The sequence below is a fragment of the Equus asinus genome, chromosome 14 (assembly GCF_041296235.1).
Source record: "Equus asinus isolate D_3611 breed Donkey chromosome 14, EquAss-T2T_v2, whole genome shotgun sequence".
Classification (NCBI taxonomy): Eukaryota; Metazoa; Chordata; class Mammalia; order Perissodactyla; family Equidae; genus Equus; species Equus asinus.
Genome location: NC_091803.1, coordinates 47,989,784 through 48,006,107, shown reverse-complemented (window position 1 = coordinate 48,006,107; position 16,324 = coordinate 47,989,784). Strand labels below are relative to the sequence as shown.

General features: G+C 63.9%; 2 protein-coding genes across 19 annotated transcripts in view; one reads left to right on the top strand and one right to left on the bottom strand.

Moving 5' to 3' along the window:
* The window catches only part of TSC2 (TSC complex subunit 2), a 38,905-nt gene extending 28,403 nt beyond the window's left edge, over window positions 1–10,502 (top strand). For 5 of the 17 annotated variants that reach the window (XM_070485217.1, XM_070485216.1, XM_070485213.1 and 2 more), the window contains 15 exons: window positions 261–413; window positions 554–666; window positions 1,199–1,414; window positions 2,812–3,015; window positions 3,725–3,793; window positions 5,089–5,219; window positions 5,700–6,199; window positions 6,458–6,533; window positions 6,790–6,876; window positions 7,765–7,951; window positions 8,321–8,460; window positions 9,610–9,688; window positions 9,758–9,849; window positions 9,940–10,038; window positions 10,162–10,502. In XM_070485217.1, coding sequence (XP_070341318.1) covers window positions 261–413; window positions 554–666; window positions 1,199–1,414; window positions 2,812–3,015; window positions 3,725–3,793; window positions 5,089–5,219; window positions 5,700–6,199; window positions 6,458–6,533; window positions 6,790–6,876; window positions 7,765–7,951; window positions 8,321–8,460; window positions 9,610–9,688; window positions 9,758–9,849; window positions 9,940–10,038; window positions 10,162–10,332 — 2,317 coding nt within the window. In that variant the 3' untranslated portion in view covers window positions 10,333–10,502. The remainder of the gene's footprint in view (window positions 1–260; window positions 414–553; window positions 667–1,198; window positions 1,415–2,811; window positions 3,016–3,724; window positions 3,794–5,088; window positions 5,220–5,699; window positions 6,200–6,457; window positions 6,534–6,789; window positions 6,877–7,764; window positions 7,952–8,320; window positions 8,461–9,609; window positions 9,689–9,757; window positions 9,850–9,939; window positions 10,039–10,161) is intronic. The other 12 variants (XM_070485227.1, XM_070485226.1, XM_070485223.1 and 9 more) reach the window with 5 other exon arrangements.
* PKD1 (polycystin 1, transient receptor potential channel interacting) overlaps window positions 10,496–16,324 on the bottom strand; it is a 46,390-nt gene continuing 40,561 nt past the window's right edge. For both annotated transcript variants that reach the window (XM_044746641.2, XM_070485209.1), the window contains 12 exons: window positions 15,938–16,056; window positions 15,658–15,860; window positions 15,388–15,582; window positions 14,803–14,942; window positions 14,292–14,404; window positions 13,905–14,052; window positions 13,675–13,800; window positions 13,255–13,429; window positions 12,716–13,006; window positions 12,508–12,642; window positions 12,129–12,434; window positions 10,496–12,033 (listed from right to left, as the gene is read on the bottom strand). In XM_044746641.2, the coding sequence (XP_044602576.2) occupies window positions 11,560–12,033; window positions 12,129–12,434; window positions 12,508–12,642; window positions 12,716–13,006; window positions 13,255–13,429; window positions 13,675–13,800; window positions 13,905–14,052; window positions 14,292–14,404; window positions 14,803–14,942; window positions 15,388–15,582; window positions 15,658–15,860; window positions 15,938–16,056 (2,425 nt within the window). In that variant the 3' untranslated portion in view covers window positions 10,496–11,559. The remainder of the gene's footprint in view (window positions 12,034–12,128; window positions 12,435–12,507; window positions 12,643–12,715; window positions 13,007–13,254; window positions 13,430–13,674; window positions 13,801–13,904; window positions 14,053–14,291; window positions 14,405–14,802; window positions 14,943–15,387; window positions 15,583–15,657; window positions 15,861–15,937; window positions 16,057–16,324) is intronic.

Below are 16,324 nucleotides of genomic sequence, written 5' to 3'. Positions count from 1 at the left end.
ACTGCGCCAGGGCAGGGCAGGAGGCACAGGGCCCAGCTTGTCTTTTTCTGTGACTGCACTTGGTCACAGCGGTGGCAGCAGGCGCAGCGTGCAGGGCTCCTTCCTGCAGGCCGGCCCTGGGCCTGCGGCTCTGCACCCTGAGGCTCCTGCTGCACCCGGGCCATGGGCCCACCGCATGCCGTGGTCAGGGCCTTTGGAAGTGGAGATGTCCGTCCAGAGCCCTCACCAGGCAGTGTTGGGTGACACTCCTGTGCTTTCAGGTCCCCCGTGGGAGAGTTCCTCCTGGCTGGCGGCAGGACCAAAACCTGGCTGGTTGGGAACAAGCTTGTCACCGTGACAACGAGTGTGGGGACTGGTACCCGGTCACTGCTGGGCCTGGACTCAGGAGAGCTGCAGGGCTGCCCAGAGTTAAGGTGACTGCAGTTTCCGTCCCCTGCCTGCCTGGACTCCACAGTGGCTTTCCTGAGCCCAGGCCTGCGTAGGAAGGTGCCATGTTGGCCTGGAGCTCATGGGACACCTCAGTCACACTCCACATGGACCCTTTTGTCCTTAGCTCCGACCCCAGTGTGCACGTGAGACAGACAAAGGAGGCGCCAGCCAAGCTGGAGTCCCAGGCTGGGCAGCAGGTGTGCCGCGGGGCCCGGGACCGGGTCCGCTCCATGTCTGGTGAGCCTCTGCCCTGCCCCCTCCCTCACGGGTGCCTCTGTGGGTCCCTGGGCTCAGGAAGGCCGCTGGGAGCCAAGGGATGAAGCGGATGCATTTAGACCTGGCCTGGTTCCTGAGTAACTGGGGTGCTGTTTTTCTGAGCCCTCATCACAGCGGGTGGGGGTGTACCTTCTGCACAGCTGTGGCATGGGGCCCTCTTGCTTCTGAGGGTCGGTTCTCAGGGCCAGTGTTTCCTGCGAGCCCTCAGCAGGTCTGGCCTTCAGCCCAGCTCACTCCTGGAGCTTTTCTCTGCTGCAGCTGGAATGAGCTGTGGTCCAACTGTGGGGCAGATGCTGGGGCTCCTTCCTGCTGCCCTGGGTCCACCGAGGCCGACACCATAAGAGGGTCTTGCCCAGGGAGGGCTGAGCTGCCTCTGGGCCTTGGCCTGGGGCTTCTTGGCCACCTGGGCCCTGGGTTGAGCAGCTGGGGGTCTATGTTGGTGGCTTTGCACTAGGCAGGTGGTGGTCACCAGCCCTCCTACTCTCCTTCTCAGGGGGCCATGGCCTTCGCGTTGGTGCCCTGGATGCTTCAGCCTCCCACTTCCCAGGCGGCCTCACTTCCCCGGGCCCACAGACCACACCAGCCAGCAAGCCTGAGAAGGCCTCAGCTGGCACCCAGCTCCCAGCGCAGAAGGAGAAGACGAACCTGGCAGCCTATGTGCCCTTGCTGACCCAGGGCTGGGCTGAGATCTTGGTCCGGAGGCCCACAGGTACCGAGGGGATGGTCCTGTATTCAGCTGTCCTGGGCTTCTGTCACCACATAGTGTGGGACAGGTACCCATAAGGGCTCTGGACACACAGGAGTGAGTGGCAAGCAGAGTGGGCCACAGGAGCATTTGGGAGGTGCCTTGTGAGCTTGTCACCAGAGGTGAATGGTGCAGGAGAGATGCAGGTGGCTGAGTGGGAGAGGGGCTGTGCTAGTGTGCTCGGGCCACTGTGACAAAGCACCATAAACCGGGCGGTTTAAAGCACACGTGTGTGTTTCCTCCCCATCCTGGAGGCTGGAGGTCTGAGGTCAGGGTGTCGGCAGGGCTGATTCCTTCTGAGTCCTCTGTCCTTGGCGTGTATATGGCCATCTCCTCCCTGTGTTCTCACATGGTGTTCCCTTTGCGTCTATGTCCTAATCACTTGTTGTGGAGACACCAGTCATACTGGATGAGGGCCACTCTAACGACCTCATTTTACCTCAATCACCTCTTTAAAGACCCTATTTCCAAATACAGTTACCTTCTGAGGTCCCCGGGCCCAGGGCTTCAACATGTGAATCTTGGGGGACACAAGTCAGCACATAACAGGGATATTTCAGGCAAAAGGAAGGACTTAAGCCAAGGCCCAGGGCCCAAGAGGCACTTCGGGTGTTGTGGGACAAGTGGTAGCAGAGGGCTAAGAGGAGAGGAACCAGGTGTGGGCCCACAGAGGCCCGAGTGCCCAGCTGTGAGGCCGTAAGGGGAGCAGGAGAGGCTCCTCATGCATGTTCTAGCCCAGTCCTCCTGGTTCCTGTCAGGGAGAGGGCGAGGGGGAGGAGGAGGCCAGGCAGGAAGGCCCAGGTGGGGCAGGACGAGGCAGTCAGGAAAAGGTGAGATGCTCAGGATGTGAGAACGCTCACTGAGGAAGGTCGAGTCAAAGCATGGGCCCTGGGCCTTGTGGGCAGGGGGACAGAGCCCAGAAGCCTCCCTGGCTGTGCTTCGCCCAGGTGCCTTTGTGAGGAGGAGTCTGATGCTTTGAGATGCCTCCCTGGCCCACAGTGTGGCCCCAAACCTGGCCGAGCCTGGCCTGGGTGCGGGAGCTGACCTGGGGCAGCAGAGTGCTGTGAGCTGAGGGCCCCTTGTGCTCATCACTGAGGCCGGGGACTGCTGGACAGGTGCCCTGACCTAGGGGCCTGGGGGTCTTGTGGGGGAACATCAGGCCAAGGCCAGGGGTGTGCCTTGTGTGGGGCCTGGTCCCCTCCTTGCTGTCACACCCTGGTTGAGCGTGAGGAGCCTTGCAGGCCCCAGGTCCACACTTTTGAGGATGGTGCCCCAGGGGGCTGCCCAGGGAGGGATGGGACGGGGTGGCTGGGTGGATGCATTGGATGTGAGGCCTGAGGGGTGCTGCCACCCCTCCCCAGGGAACACCAGCTGGCTGATGAGCCTGGAGAACCCGCTCAGCCCCTTCTCCTCGGACATCAACAACATGCCTCTGCAGGAGCTCTCCAACGCCCTGATGGCCGCTGAGCGCTTCAAGGAGCGCCGCGACACGGCCCTGTACAAGTCACTGTCAGTGCCAGCAGCTGGCTCAGCCAAGCCTTCCCCACCCCCACGGTCTAACACAGGTGAGCACTGGTCCTGCTCCCACCGGGTGCACACTGTCTGATGGCAGCATGGGTCCCCCCCTTGGCACTGCCAGCCTCGGGCGTTGGGAGGAGGCTGGCCTGTGGGAGGACGCCCGTGCTCGGGACCTGACGTTTGTGAGCAGGAACCACTCCTGCAGAGGACCCCCTTCTTTGGAGACGCAGTCCCTGTGGAGGGGCAGGCTTGAGGCCCCTCTCAGCTGGCCCCACTCAGGACAGATGCGGCAGAGCTGTGCGAAGCCTCTGCCCTGCGCCCTCCTCAGGTGTCTGCACGCGGGACTCCAGAGGCGGCCACACTTCTGCTTGGGTTTGGGTTTGGATGCGCCAAGCACACTGCCTGAGCCTGCCTGCGCGTTCTCGTGCCTCTGCCCTGCTGGGCTGGCGCTGTCCTTCCAGGCCACTCTCTGGCCGTCCCTGTGGCCACAGATGGTGCTTAGAGGCTGAGGACCTCCATTCATGAGGAGGAGGGATGCACTCCCCTCCCCAGATGTCCACTCAGGCAGGTTGGAGAGCCGGAACCTGCGTGCAGCACGACCGCCCCCCCGCCCCCCACCGGTGGCCAGCCACTGCTGGCCCTCCCCTCTCTCTCTCCAGGCTCGGGGTCTGTGCAGGACTAGCGGTGCTGTCCTCTCTGCTCGACCTGTCCGTAGTCTCTCCTTCTGCTGACTGGCCGCTCACGGTTTCCCTGCAGTGGCCTCTTTCTTCTCCCTGTACCAGTCCAGTTGCCAAGGAAAGCTGCACAGGAGCATTTCCTGGGCAGGTATTCATCCGTCTCTGTAAGGAAAGCAGTGTTTGCCGCAGAGCACCGCTCTGCATCATAGATGCTGTTCTCATCGCCCTCATCCGCTCATCCCTCCATGAGCCCGGCTGAGCCTCTCATCGCCCTCCGGGAGCAGGGCCCCGACTCGCATGAGGACGTCTGTGCAGAATGCCTTTGCTTTGCTGGCAGGAACCCCTCTGCCTCGCGCCTTTGTGGCTGAGTTCTGTTCCCAAGCCAGACGGGCCCTCCCAGCCCCTTGTCCAGGCCTGAGGAGGTGACATCAGGCAGCTGAGCTGCGGATGCCCATGGGGGACAACTCTTGGGGGACAAGTCTGGCCCTGGGGCTCAGCCACGCTGATTTTGCCCTGGCCTCTGATGGTCTCATTGGCTTTGTGAACCCTCACATTGAGCTGCGTCTGCCTTTCATTATGGGCTGGCCGAGGGCCCTGCAGACCAGCCTCTGGCCTGCTGCCCTCAGGCCCTGGCAGGGAGAGTTTGACCTGCGTGGCACTGCGGCCCGCCTCGGTGCCTGCGTGTGGGCAGCAGCCAGTTAGGAAAGGGCAGTATGCAGACGGGTTCTGGCGGGCAGCTAACAGACTACACGTGTGCAGGGGCTGCGTGCAGGGCAACCGCGGGCTGCGCTAACCCTCGGTTGCTTCTTCTCACCCCCGCCCCGATGCTGGCGCAGGAAATGCTGCTTTGGGGTGTTGTGCCCTCTCCTTAGTGTGCCCGGCTCTGGGTATGGCTTAGACTCAGAAGGCGAGCCTCCACTTTCCAGAACAGGCTCCCAAGTCCGTGTTTGCACACAGGGACTTCTCCCACGTCAGTCTTCCTCGGGTCCAGTCAGGGAGGAACTCTGGCCTCTGTCCCCGTCATCGGGGGCTGGTCTGGGCATGGTCCTCCCCCTGAACGGAGGCCCGGTGTCAGGCAGGGGCTCCTTTCTCACCGGGGTCTGTCTTGCCCTTGCTTAGCTACCTTGCTGGAGGAGCAGAGGTGGCTTCTGTGGACACTGGGATGGGCGGGTGGGGATTAGAGGAGCCAGATGCCCCCTCGTCCCAACCTCCGGGAGCCCGTGTAGGAACCACTGTGTCAGGGCTCACACCCGGGCCCCCAGAGCCCCCTCCTCCAGTGGGCCCGGCAGGTGGGGCGGCTTAGAGCCACAGGCTAGGAGAGCCTTAGGGGAGGCTCTGTGGGGAGCCGCCGCTCCCTCTCCTGGGGGAGAGGCCGGTGCCTCTGAGGTCATGTGAGCTCCCGGAGGCCGGGCCATCACCCAGCAGCCCCGTCTGTCCTCCCAGACTCTGCGGTGGTTCTGGAGGAGGGAAGTCCAGGCGAGGCTAATGTGCCAGTGGAACCCCCCGACTTAGAGGACTTCGAGGCAACACTCGGCACAGACAGGCGCTGTCCGCGCACTGAAGCTTACAGCAGGGTGAGTGCAGCAAGAGCGAGAGCCAGCCCGAGGGGCCCTGTGGGTGCTGCCACTGGTAGGGGGAGGAGGGGTGCGGCTGGACGAGAGGGAAGGGCTGAGTCAGGCAGAGGGGCAGGCTTTGTGGAACAGTGCTGGCTTGTTCTGAACTTGGGCAAGTCTTTTGCTCCCTATTTTCATCTGAAAAATGGCTGGATGTTCTTCCAAGTCCTTCTTGCGCAGACGTTCTGGGGTTTCCCAGTGATCCCTCTAGGGTAGCTCCCCAGCTCTGGCATCCTCTGGTTTCTGGGGCGCTTGGCTCCTCTGCTCAGAGTGGGGCACAGGCGGGTGCTGTCCTGAGCGAGACGGGGTCGTCCGCTTGGTGTTGGGTGGCTCTCTGGCCCTGGGCTGGAGGACAGGTGGGGCCTCATCACCTCCAGGTAAACCCAGCTGGGCTCAGTGGCACCTCCTCATGAAGGTTCTTTTTGGATACGTTCTTTCCAGTCGTCTTCAACCTCCAGCCAGGAGGAGAAGTCATTCCGTGGAGAGGAGTTGGCTGTTGGGGGGATCCCCATCGAGCGGGCCGTCTCCTCTGAGGGAGCCCGGCCCTCTGTGGACCTCTCCTTCCAGCCCTCACAGCCCCTAAGCAAGTCCAGCTCCTCACCTGAACTGCAGACCCTGCAGGACATCCTTGGGGACCCTGGGGACAAGGCTGACGTTGGCCGGCTGAGCCCCGAGGTCAAGGCCCGGTCACAGTCTGGGATCCTGGATGGGGAAGGCGCTGCCTGGTCAGTCCCAGGCGAAGAGAGCCAGGGCCAGAGCCCTGCTCAGCCCGAGAGTCCCTTGCCTTCCAGCTGCCCCCGCTCCCCCAGTGGCCTGCGGCCCCGAGGCTACACCATCTCTGATTCAGCCCCTTCACGCAGGGGCAAGAGGGTGGAGAGGGAAGCCTTCAAGAGCAGAGCTGGGGCCTCTAATACTGAGAAGGTGCCGGGCATCAACCCCAGGTGAGCCTTGCCCTCCCGGGCTAGAGCTGGATGCTCCGCGCGGGGACATGGCACCTTAGCCATCTGGGCAGAGCAGGCTGGAGTGCACGTCCATGTGTCCTCTGCCCTGTGGCTCTTCGGGGCCATAGGAGGGGGCACTTCCTTCAGGGAGGGTCTAAGGCCCTGCTTCTCCCCACGTGGGCTGTGACCACACTGGCCATTTCCCTGAGCTGGGGCCTATGGCTCCAAGCCCAGCCCTCATCCTCTCTCCTTCTGCAGCTTCGTGTTCCTGCAGCTCTACCATTCGCCTTTCTTCGGCGACGAGTCCAACAAGCCAATCCTTTTGCCTAACGAGGTAGCATGCCTTCTCTCCCCTGCAGGAGCCCCCTGGAGCTTGGGGGGTGGGCACAGCGGGATGCCCTGGCTCTGGGCAGTAGTGGCTGTAGCCCAGGCTTGCAGAGGGCTCCAGCCTCAGCTCCTGGTGGCAGCCTGCGTAGTCTACCGGGGAAAGGAGAGCCCTCCCCCGACAGGCGTCTGGTGGGGACTGGTTGGGCAGGGCTGGTGGCAGAGGACAGCCTCCACCCTGGGCTCAGAGCGCTCTGTGGCCACAGTCCTTCGAGCGATCGGTGCAGCTCCTTGACCAGATCCCATCCTACGACACACACAAGATTGCCGTCCTGTACGTGGGAGAAGGCCAGGTGAGGCTACCGGGCTGGCAGGGGCCACCTGGCGGTGGAGCAGAGCTGGGTGGCCTCCTTGCCTGGGGCGGGGGTTGGGGCCTGGGCCCTCATCCTCCACAGAGCTCAACCGCTGCAGGAGCTACTGGAGCATCAAGTGCTCATTGAGCTCTGTGCCAGGGACATGGGAAAGAGAAAGACAGATCAGTGTGTGAGCACATGGTTTACCAGAGAGTGCTGAGGACCATGGTGAAAGTGGCAGGTCCAGCGAGATTGTGCAGGTGTGAGCAGGGTACTGTTCACATCGGTGATCCAAGGGACGTGACACCGAGCAGCGATGTGAAGGCAGTGAGGGGGATGAGTGTGCGTGCAGGTGTGTGGGGGAGCGTCCTATGCAGGAACAGTAGATGCAGAGGCCCTGGGGTGGGGCACACATGTGCTCAAGGGCAGCGCAGAGAACACTGGGCAGGGGATAAGAGGCGGGGGCGGGGAAATAATGGGGGGCGGTGCTGATTGTGGACAGAGGCCGCTGGAAGACTGCGCTTTCATTCCCAGTGAGGTGGGAGGGCTGCTGTGTGAAGTGGTGGAAGTTGGGCGGGGATGGTCCCAGTGAGAGAGGAGCAGGATTGAGGAGAGGGGGTTCGGTGCTGAGGAATGCTAGGGTTCTGGGTGCATTCTGAAGATGGAGCTGACCAAATGTGCTGGTGGACTAAGAGCGAGAGAGAGGGGAGGTCAAGGATGACACACCTGGGCAGCTGCTGGGATGGAGGCGCCTTGTGCTGAGTCGGGGTGGGTGGCAGAAGTGTGGCCCTCGGGGCCTTGAAGAACAGTGCCTGAGGAGGGGCAGGGTGTGGCTAGGGGGTGGCAGCCTGGGAGTAGATGCCACCATGCTCCTCCTCTCCCCCACAGAGCACCAGTGAGCTCGCCATCCTGTCCAATGAGCACGGCTCCTACAGGTACACGGAGTTCCTGACAGGCCTGGGCAAGCTCATCGAGCTCAAGGACTGCCAGCCAGATAAGGTGTACCTGGGCGGCCTGGATGTGTGTGGCGAGGATGGCCAGTTCACCTACTGCTGGCACGACGACATCATGCAAGGTGCAGGTCTTCTCGTGGCACGTGCCCTCCCCCATTCCTATTGGCCCACCCCTGGGGGAGCAGCAGAGGTGTCCAACGGCCTGAGTTCACCAGCCTGGGCATTGAGGTTGTGGTTGAGTGGGCAGCTCTGCTTCCGGAAGCTGTGCCCTCAGAGGAGCCAAGTGCCGTCGGCTGGGGGCCAGAGGACACGGCTCCTGCAGGCCCTTGAGCCTCTGGGGAAACCAAGAGGTGCTCCTGACCGGAGGCTCAGGGGGTCTTGCCCGCTGCCACCTGACCTCGGCTCCACAGACGCTGCCCGAGACGCCCTTGCTAGCACCCCTCCTGGGCCGTGCCCAGCCCTGCTCAGCGTGGCCCTGCTCTGCCTTGCAGCCGTCTTCCACATCGCCACCCTGATGCCCACCAAGGACGTGGACAAGCACCGTTGCGACAAGAAGCGCCACCTGGGCAATGATTTCGTGTCCATTGTCTACAACGACTCTGGCGAGGACTTCAAGCTGGGCACCATCAAAGTGAGCAAGGGGCTCTCAGGGTGGGCAGCTGTGGGTCTGGGCCTCCCAGGCCCTTGGCTGGAGGTCGCGTCTCTCTGGGGAAGCACCCACTTGTGCATGTTGAGTGGAGGCAGCAAGTGTCATCAGGGTGTGTGGTGACCAGCGGGAGTGCTGACCCACTCCAGTGTCCCCCCCGAGCCTGTCCCCTCCTCTGCAACAAGGACGATGACAGCCCCACCTGCACCGTGGTCTTGGTGAGAAATGACTGGCTTACTCTGCGTGTGCGCTTAGCAGGCCGTGTAGTAGGTGCCTCGTGTCTGCTCCTGGTGTCTCCGAGCCTCCTCCCGCTCCCTCCCTCATATCCTATCGCACAGCGGTTTGGGTGACCATGTCTAGACGAGGACGCTGGGGCTGGAGGTCCCATGGGAAGGAGGCCAGCCCAGTCCAGGCACTGTCATGGGTGGTGGTGGGAAGATAGCTGAGGCCAGGCAGGGCGGGAGCTCAGCGCAGCTCGGGAGCTGAGGTGCCGGTGCGAGAGGTGTTTGGTTTATTGTAAACATGATAGGAGGCCTCGGAGGAGGTCACTGAACAGACCCCCAGGCTGGCAGAGGATCGCAGTGAGCAGGGGTGCCTGCGGGAGGCTGGGGGGTGCACGTGGACAGTCCACCAGGAGGAAACCGGGGCGGCCTGAGGTGTGGGTGCTCACGTGCTGTCACGGTGGGGTGAACTCGGACGCGGACGTGTGGGCTGGAGAGAGGTCAGCGCATGGAGGGCAGAGCTGCGGGCTGGGAACCTGGAGCTCCACATGCTGCTCTCAGTTGACGCAGAGGTGGTGTCAGCTGGGTGGCAACAGGAACCCTGGGCAGCGTGAGGGGTCTGTGGGGCTGTGTGCCTATTTGGGGTCCTGACTATGAACTTAAACTTCGGCAGATTCAGGTGTTGGGATCCAGGTGCAGGTTAGGTTTAGGAACTGGTGGTTGCAGGCAGACGCAGTGGCAGCTGATCCCGGGGCTGGATGAGCAGGAAGTGTGAGTGCATAACCATGCAGAGTGTAGGCTGCTTGTTGAGTTAGCGAGTGGCTCCCACCGCTGAGCCCACTGTCCTCCGAAGTGAGCAAGTGGCAGAAAGTGACCGTTGGTGCCAGGCTGACCCCTGCTTTTGTCCATGCAGGGCCAGTTCAACTTTGTCCATGTGATTATCACCCCCCTGGACTACGAGTGCAACCTGGTGTCGCTGCAGTGCAGGAAAGGTGAGGCCCAGGGCTGGGTGGGGAGGCCCGCAGGGCCCTGAGCCCTGTGTGAGCGCTGTGTCTCCCCAGACATGGAGGGCCTTGTGGACACCAGCGTGGCCAAGATCGTGTCTGACCGCAACCTCCCTTTTGTGGCCCGCCAGATGGCCCTGCATGCAAATGTGAGCAGAGGCAACATGGGGGGTGGGGGGAGGACAGAGGCCCACAGGGGCCATCCCTGGAGGGCTTACCACTCTGTCCTCCCTGCCCAGATGGCCTCGCAGGTACACCACAGCCGCTCCAACCCCACTGACATCTATCCCTCCAAGTGGATTGCCAGGCTCCGCCACATCAAGCGGCTCCGCCACCGGGTAGGATGGGCCATGGGCACACTGGGCACAAGGGGGGCTCCTTCAGAGATGTGATGGCCAACCAGGGTAGGTGTGGCATCCAGCTCGGGGAGAGCATGCTGTTGAAATTGCCCCCTCCCTCAGATCCGGGAGGAAGCCCAGTACTCGAACTCCAGCCTGCCCCTGATGCAGACGCACCCTCCGGGCCACGCCAAAGCCCCAGCACAGGCTCCAGCCGAGCCCATGCCCACCTATGAGACGGGCCAGCGGAAGCGCCTCATCTCTTCCGTGGACGACTTCACAGAGTTTGTGTGAGGCTGTGCCTGGAACAGCACCAGGTCCTGTTGGGGCTCCCTGTGGCTGTCAAACCCTCCCTGGCCCCCACAAGGTGCCAAACAGTATTTATTTGTTCAAATAAAGTGGTGGTGCAGCCCAAGCCTGCTGCTGTGCCCACGGCCCTCGGACACAGACACAGGGAGCAGTCAGCCAACTCGTTTATTTGACTTCGTCTGGTGGGGGTGGGGAGGGATGAAGGCTGTAGCTTCGGCCATGCCCATACACGTGGGCTGGGGGCCTGCCGGGCTGTGGTCAGGGCCTTGCCCTTCGGGAAAGCCTCACACACGTGTTCTCATGTACACGGTCACACTCACTGCCCCAGCCCTGGGAGCCAGCTCCTGGGGAGGGGTCTTCCCCCTAACCACCCTGGGGTCCTCTGCCACACACTAGTCCTGCTCCTCACCCAGACCTGATGCCAGCAGGCCCGGGCTCCTTCTCGAGGCCTAGCCTTGGGTGAAGCAGGAGAACAAGGCCATGGTGGTGACAGAAGTGCCTGCGGGCGCTGTGCCCCTTCAGCCCTCCCAGCCCAGCCCCAGCCCAAACCTGGACTCGGATCTGAGAGGCAGCCTGCAGGCAGGCGTCTGGGGAGGGAGGCCAGCTCTGCAGCCCCAGTTCCCCCTTGGCGCGGGCATGGGGCCACTTCAGCCACCAGGCCCCTCAGCCCTGGTGAAAAAGCGACGTACAAAAATAGATACATCTGAACCCCGTATAAATTACTGACGGTAGACACACAGATGGCAGCTGGAGGCGAGTGCACTCAGCAGGGGACAGGAGAGGTAATAATTTAGGGGCAGAATAATGGGAGGTGCAGGTCCCTCCCTGTAGCTTGGATCCTTAGCAAGAGAGAGATGTCTGCCCAGGAGGTGGGGCCGGGCACAGCCCGCTGTACCTGAGGACTCGGGAAATAAATTAGCATCTCAGAGGCTGGGCACTCAGTCCAATACTGCTGTGTCCTCCCCAGGGAGCCAGGGAGGGGATCCTGGGTCCTGGCTGGCCTCGTGGCCTCTTTAAAGTGCTGAAGCCCACAGAGAGACACAGACAAGTGCTGCCCATCTCTGGGGGACCTGCGTGCAGCTGCTCTGCCCGGCCTGAGACCTTGAGAGCAGCAGAAGGTAATACTGAGCGGTGTCTGCTCCAGCTCCAAGGGGCCAGAGTAAAGCCACAGGCCCGCCCCAGAGAAGGGGCATGAGCCCAGGTCCCCTGGAGCTAAGGGATGCTGGGGTGGACCTTGTTTTTGGCCCGCAGGGATGCCCTGTTAGGACCTGTAGCCAAGCCAATGCCTCGACTGGCCCGGGCAAGGCGGCTGGGCAGGGGTGGCTGCAGGACTGGGGAGGGGCCAGGAGGCAGCGAGGCTAGGGGCCCACCGCTCCTGCGGCCCTGCAAGCTCTGCAGCCGCCGCTCCAGCTGGTAGACATCCTCTGTGGCCTGGTTGAGTCGGTCAAACTGGGCAAGCAGGGCCTCGAACACAGCATGGAGGCGGGAGGGCTCGGGCTCCGGCTCCCCTCGGGGCCCCAATCGACCCAGGCCCACGCTTAGCCCATCCAGCTGGCTGGAAGAGGTGGAGGGGCGTGAGGCATCGGAGCCACCGCTGGGTGGGGGCACGTCCGGGGTCGACTTGGAGCCCCTGGATGAGCGGGAGGGCAGTGGCTCCATCCCTTCAAAGCGGACTTTGTGGCGGAACTGGGGGCGGCACAGGGGCTCAGTCAGTCCGGCTGCACCCTGGGCTCACCTGAGCCCAGGGCGTGTCCCTCTCCCCCCCACTGGGCCGTACCCACCTCCTTGACCTTGCTAAAGCCCATCCAGAGGCGCAGCCTGCGCAAGAACAGTTCTACCATCTCGTAGTCCTGCGGCTCCCAGGCGGGGCGGTAGAGCTCGCCTCGCAGAGCGTGGTACCGCCACCTCAGAAGGATGGCTCCCAGCCTCAGGGCACCCCATAGCCGCAGGGCCCAGAGTCCTGCACACAGCAGGGGGGACAGGCGCCAGGACTCGGCAGGGCACAGAGCGGGACCCCCAGCCCCAGGACACAGCACCAAGAGGGCCTGGGCGGTGCTCCGAAGCGAGTCCACGCAGGAGGAGACCAGCTGCGGGGAAGGTGGCACAGTGAGGGGTGCGACCCGGGCTAAGCCGCCCTCCGACGGCCCCACAGTCACTTACCAGAACGGTGAGCTGGACGTAGGCCACGGCGAGTGCCACCAGGCCTAAGGCTGCCCCCACCATCTCCGGCACGGCCCGGCACAGCGTCTTCCCGAATACCGACCACTGGCGCACGAAGCGCAGCTGTTGGGCGGCCTGTGGGCAACAGGCGTCAGCCGACCCACCCCCGGCCGCCCGCCCGCCCGCCCGCCGGCCCAGCCCTCCTCACCTTGACCAAGAGCAGGAAGAGCAGCGATGCAGCCAGCCCTCGGGCTGCAGCGCTCAGCTGCGCCACCTGCTCGAAGCTGGTGAAGCGGCGCGGGCGGCGGCGCACGAAGCGGGTCCACTGGCGGTCGGCGGCGCTCAGCTGGGCCAGGCGCACGAGCGCTGCAGCCGCCGTCAGCGCCACCAGCAGCCACCGCGCCCAGGCCCCGGGCCGCGCTGCGCGTACGCGCCCCTCCCTGCGCCAGGCGCGCGCCTCGACCACAGCGAAGTGCAGCGCGAACAGCAGCAGGCTCACCTGCGGGCCGGGGCGGGGTCAAGGAAGGACGTAGGCGGAGGGGCGAGGCGGCCAGGGGTGGGCGGGGCCAGGGCGGAACCACGTGGGGGCGGGGGCAGTCAGGAGGGCGTGGCAGCCGGAATGGGCGGGGCAGGGGCGGTGACGCGCTGGGGCGGGGCAGTCAGAGGTGGGCGGGGCAGCGCGGAGTGGGCGTGGCTTGGCGTGGCGCGGCGAGGCAGCCCGGGGCGGCCGGGCGGGCCGGGACCCACCGAGGTGAGCAGCGGGAGCGAGAGGCCGGCGCTCAGGCGCCGCAGCGCGAAGGGGCGGACGCTGAGGGCGGCCACGGCGTGTCCGGCGGCGGGGAACTCGAGGCGCAGCGTGATGGCGGCGTGCAGCCCCACGGCCGGGCTGTAGCGCGTGAGCTCCACGAACACGGCGCGGCTCCTGCGTGGAAGGCACGGGGAAGCGGGGAGTGCGCCTTCACGGAGGAAGGGGCGGGAGCTGCGCGGGCTGGGAGGACGGGAGGCCGCGGCGTGGTGAGGAGTGAGTGAGCCTCGTTAGACCACTTCGCGGAATGATCCGGAGCGGCAAAGCTGGGGGTGGGTGTGAACTGTGACCACTGCCGAGAGGGGTCGCCGAGGGCCGGTGTGACTGATGTGCATGTGGCCGGGAGGGGACTGAGCGCCCACCTGTTGTCGATCCAGTTGTGCAGCTGCAGGAAGCCCAGCTGCGCGCGGCTCTCCTCCAGGCTCAGCCCCAGCTCCTGCACGTAGCCCCCGCTGTCGTACACGGCGCACGAGCCCCAGTACCAGACGCTGCAGGTGAGAGGACACTGACAGCCAGCCCAGCAGGAACCAGGGCGCCTCTGGAGAACTCCCCTCTCCCTGCCTCCCTAGAACCCTGGGCCCCCTGTGCTCACCCCAGCAGGTCAGGCACCGAGTAGGCCCACGTCTCAGAGCCATTGTGGGCAACAGTCCCCCAGCCAATGCCGTAGTCACCGGTGCTGAAGCCGCCTGAGGCTGCTGAGCACAGATGTGCCCCTGAGCCAGGAGGGTCCGGGCAGAGGGCTGAAAGCAGAGGGGCCAGGAATAAGCACCACCATCCCAGGAGCACCTGGGCCGGGCTCTACACATTCTCACCAAATGCTCCCAGAACCCAGAAGATAGATGTCATTGTCTCACAGATAAGGAAACCGAGGCAGAGAAAGAGCAAAGGTTACACAGCTAGCAAACTGGAACCAGAACCCAGCCAAAGGCTTCTTTGGAAAAGAGCGGGATAAGCACCAGAGCGCCCCTCCCCAGCTTACCTTCCTGCAGCCGCACCTGCCGCAGTCGAGGGGGCCCCAGCTCTGGGCTGGACTGGTTCCCGTGGATGTAGGGCAGCAGCACGTGGGACATCCACGGCCAGAACTCCTCAGACCTGCCCACACCAGACAAAGTCACATGCTCCACCTCTGAGCTCACCGCGCCCAGGGGGCGTCAGTGCCCAGAAAGAGCACTGCTACCACAGCCCCAGCCCAGCCCACGGGGGCGAGGCAAGACTCGGGTGCCTCAGCCGCCGCCTACTGACATCTGGGGGCAGACAACTCTTTTCTCAGGCTGTCCTGGGCACTAGAATGTTCAGCGGTATCTCTGGTCTCTACACATTGCCAGCAGCACCCACTCCACTTACAGTGACCAAAAATGTATGGAGAGGCTTCCCAGTGTCCCCTGGGGGCTGGGTGGGACCAAAGGCAGGATCAAGGTGGGCCCAGGTTGGCATCAGCACTGCCCTGGCCCAGCAGACAGATGTGTGCGTGTGTAGAGGGGCATCCATACCGAGTGATGGCCAGGAAGGCCTGGCTGTCCAGCTCCTGCTTGATGGCGCTCTGCAGGCGGTAGGCGTGGCTGTGGCATGAGGCGTCCCCATAGTTGGCCAGCAGCGTCACCAGCAGGAAAAGCATGTATACCAGGAGGCTCTGGGGGGCAGGAACGGCCCTGGGGTGAGCCAGTATCGCCTGGCCCATCATAACAGAACAGGACTTCCGGACAACTGGGCAGCAAACTGCCCACGGCCAAGGTGCCTGGCGCTAAGGGAGGGCAGCACAGACACCTTAGGGCCAGTGCTCTGCTTGGGGGCTTCACGCAGTCCACCGAAGGCCAAGGAAGCCAGGCCCAGGGCACTGTGAGGCCAGGCAGGAGTGGCATTTGAGCTGGGCATGAGAAGGGGCACAGCAAGGAGTAGGGCAGTAGGAATTGGGGTGATGGGAGGGAGCTGGGGCAGGGGCTGCATGGGGGAGGGCCTTCCGGGGTCAGGAAGGGGTGTGTGTGAGGTGTGTGAGGAAGGTGGGACCTCTAGGAAGATGCTGCACTGGCCAGGAGTCAGGAGACGGAGGGGAGGCGCTGGCCGCTGCCTGAGCTCACCCTTAGCATCCTGTGCAGCCTCTTGACCTTTCGGGCCTCCTCCTTTGCCAGGAAGAGTGCGAAGCCGTGGGGGGGCCGCACACGGGGCACACGCTCACTCACGGGTGTCACGGCTGGGCTTTCCACCAGGGTGTCATCCTCATCAGGGTGCAGCCGCTTGGCCACCAGTGAGAAATACAGGGCTTCCAGCAGGACCTGGACCAGGGGTGGCATCAGAGGGGCCTGAGAGTGCCAGAGACTGGCAGCCTGGCCCCCCTGCATCCCACTCACCTTGAGTGGCTCCCAGCCGAGGAATGAAGCCAGGAAACTAGAGCTGCTTGAGAGAAGCCACATGACACTCACGCCAGGGGGGAAGGTGGCACCAACCCATCCCGAGACCCCCACAGCCACAACCACCAGGAGCAGGCTGAGTCCGTGGGCCAGAGGCGCACACCAGGCCGGCAGCAGTCGCTTCCGCAGACCCTCCACCAGCCCTGGGGAAAGAGAGACAGGTGACCAGTGGCCCAGAAGGAGGGGCAGGGACGGGCGTCCTGGGGACACACAAGCGCACCTGTCCTAGAGAGCTTTGCCCATTGGGGCTGTTCCCAGGTCAGGCCCGGGCTGGGCAGCCCCCTCTCCCCCAGCCTCTGCAGCATCAACGCCTCAGTCCTCTCCCCAGGAGCGCTGGACCTGAAGCACAGGAGAGGGAAGCGACCAGCACTCACTCCTCAGCCCACACGCTGCCCTGAGGGTGTGCTGTGCAGCCAAGCTCATCTGTGCAGGGCCCCCCCATCTGTGGAGAGAGAGGACACTGCCCCAAACCAGGGTGGATGTGGTGCTGGGGCTCAGACCACTACCAGTAGCTCCAGGGAGGGGCCCCAACACCCACACTGCTCCTCAGACCAGGAAGTCTCTGTTCCTCTCCCCCTCACTTCCTGCTCTCTCCATCACAAAGTCC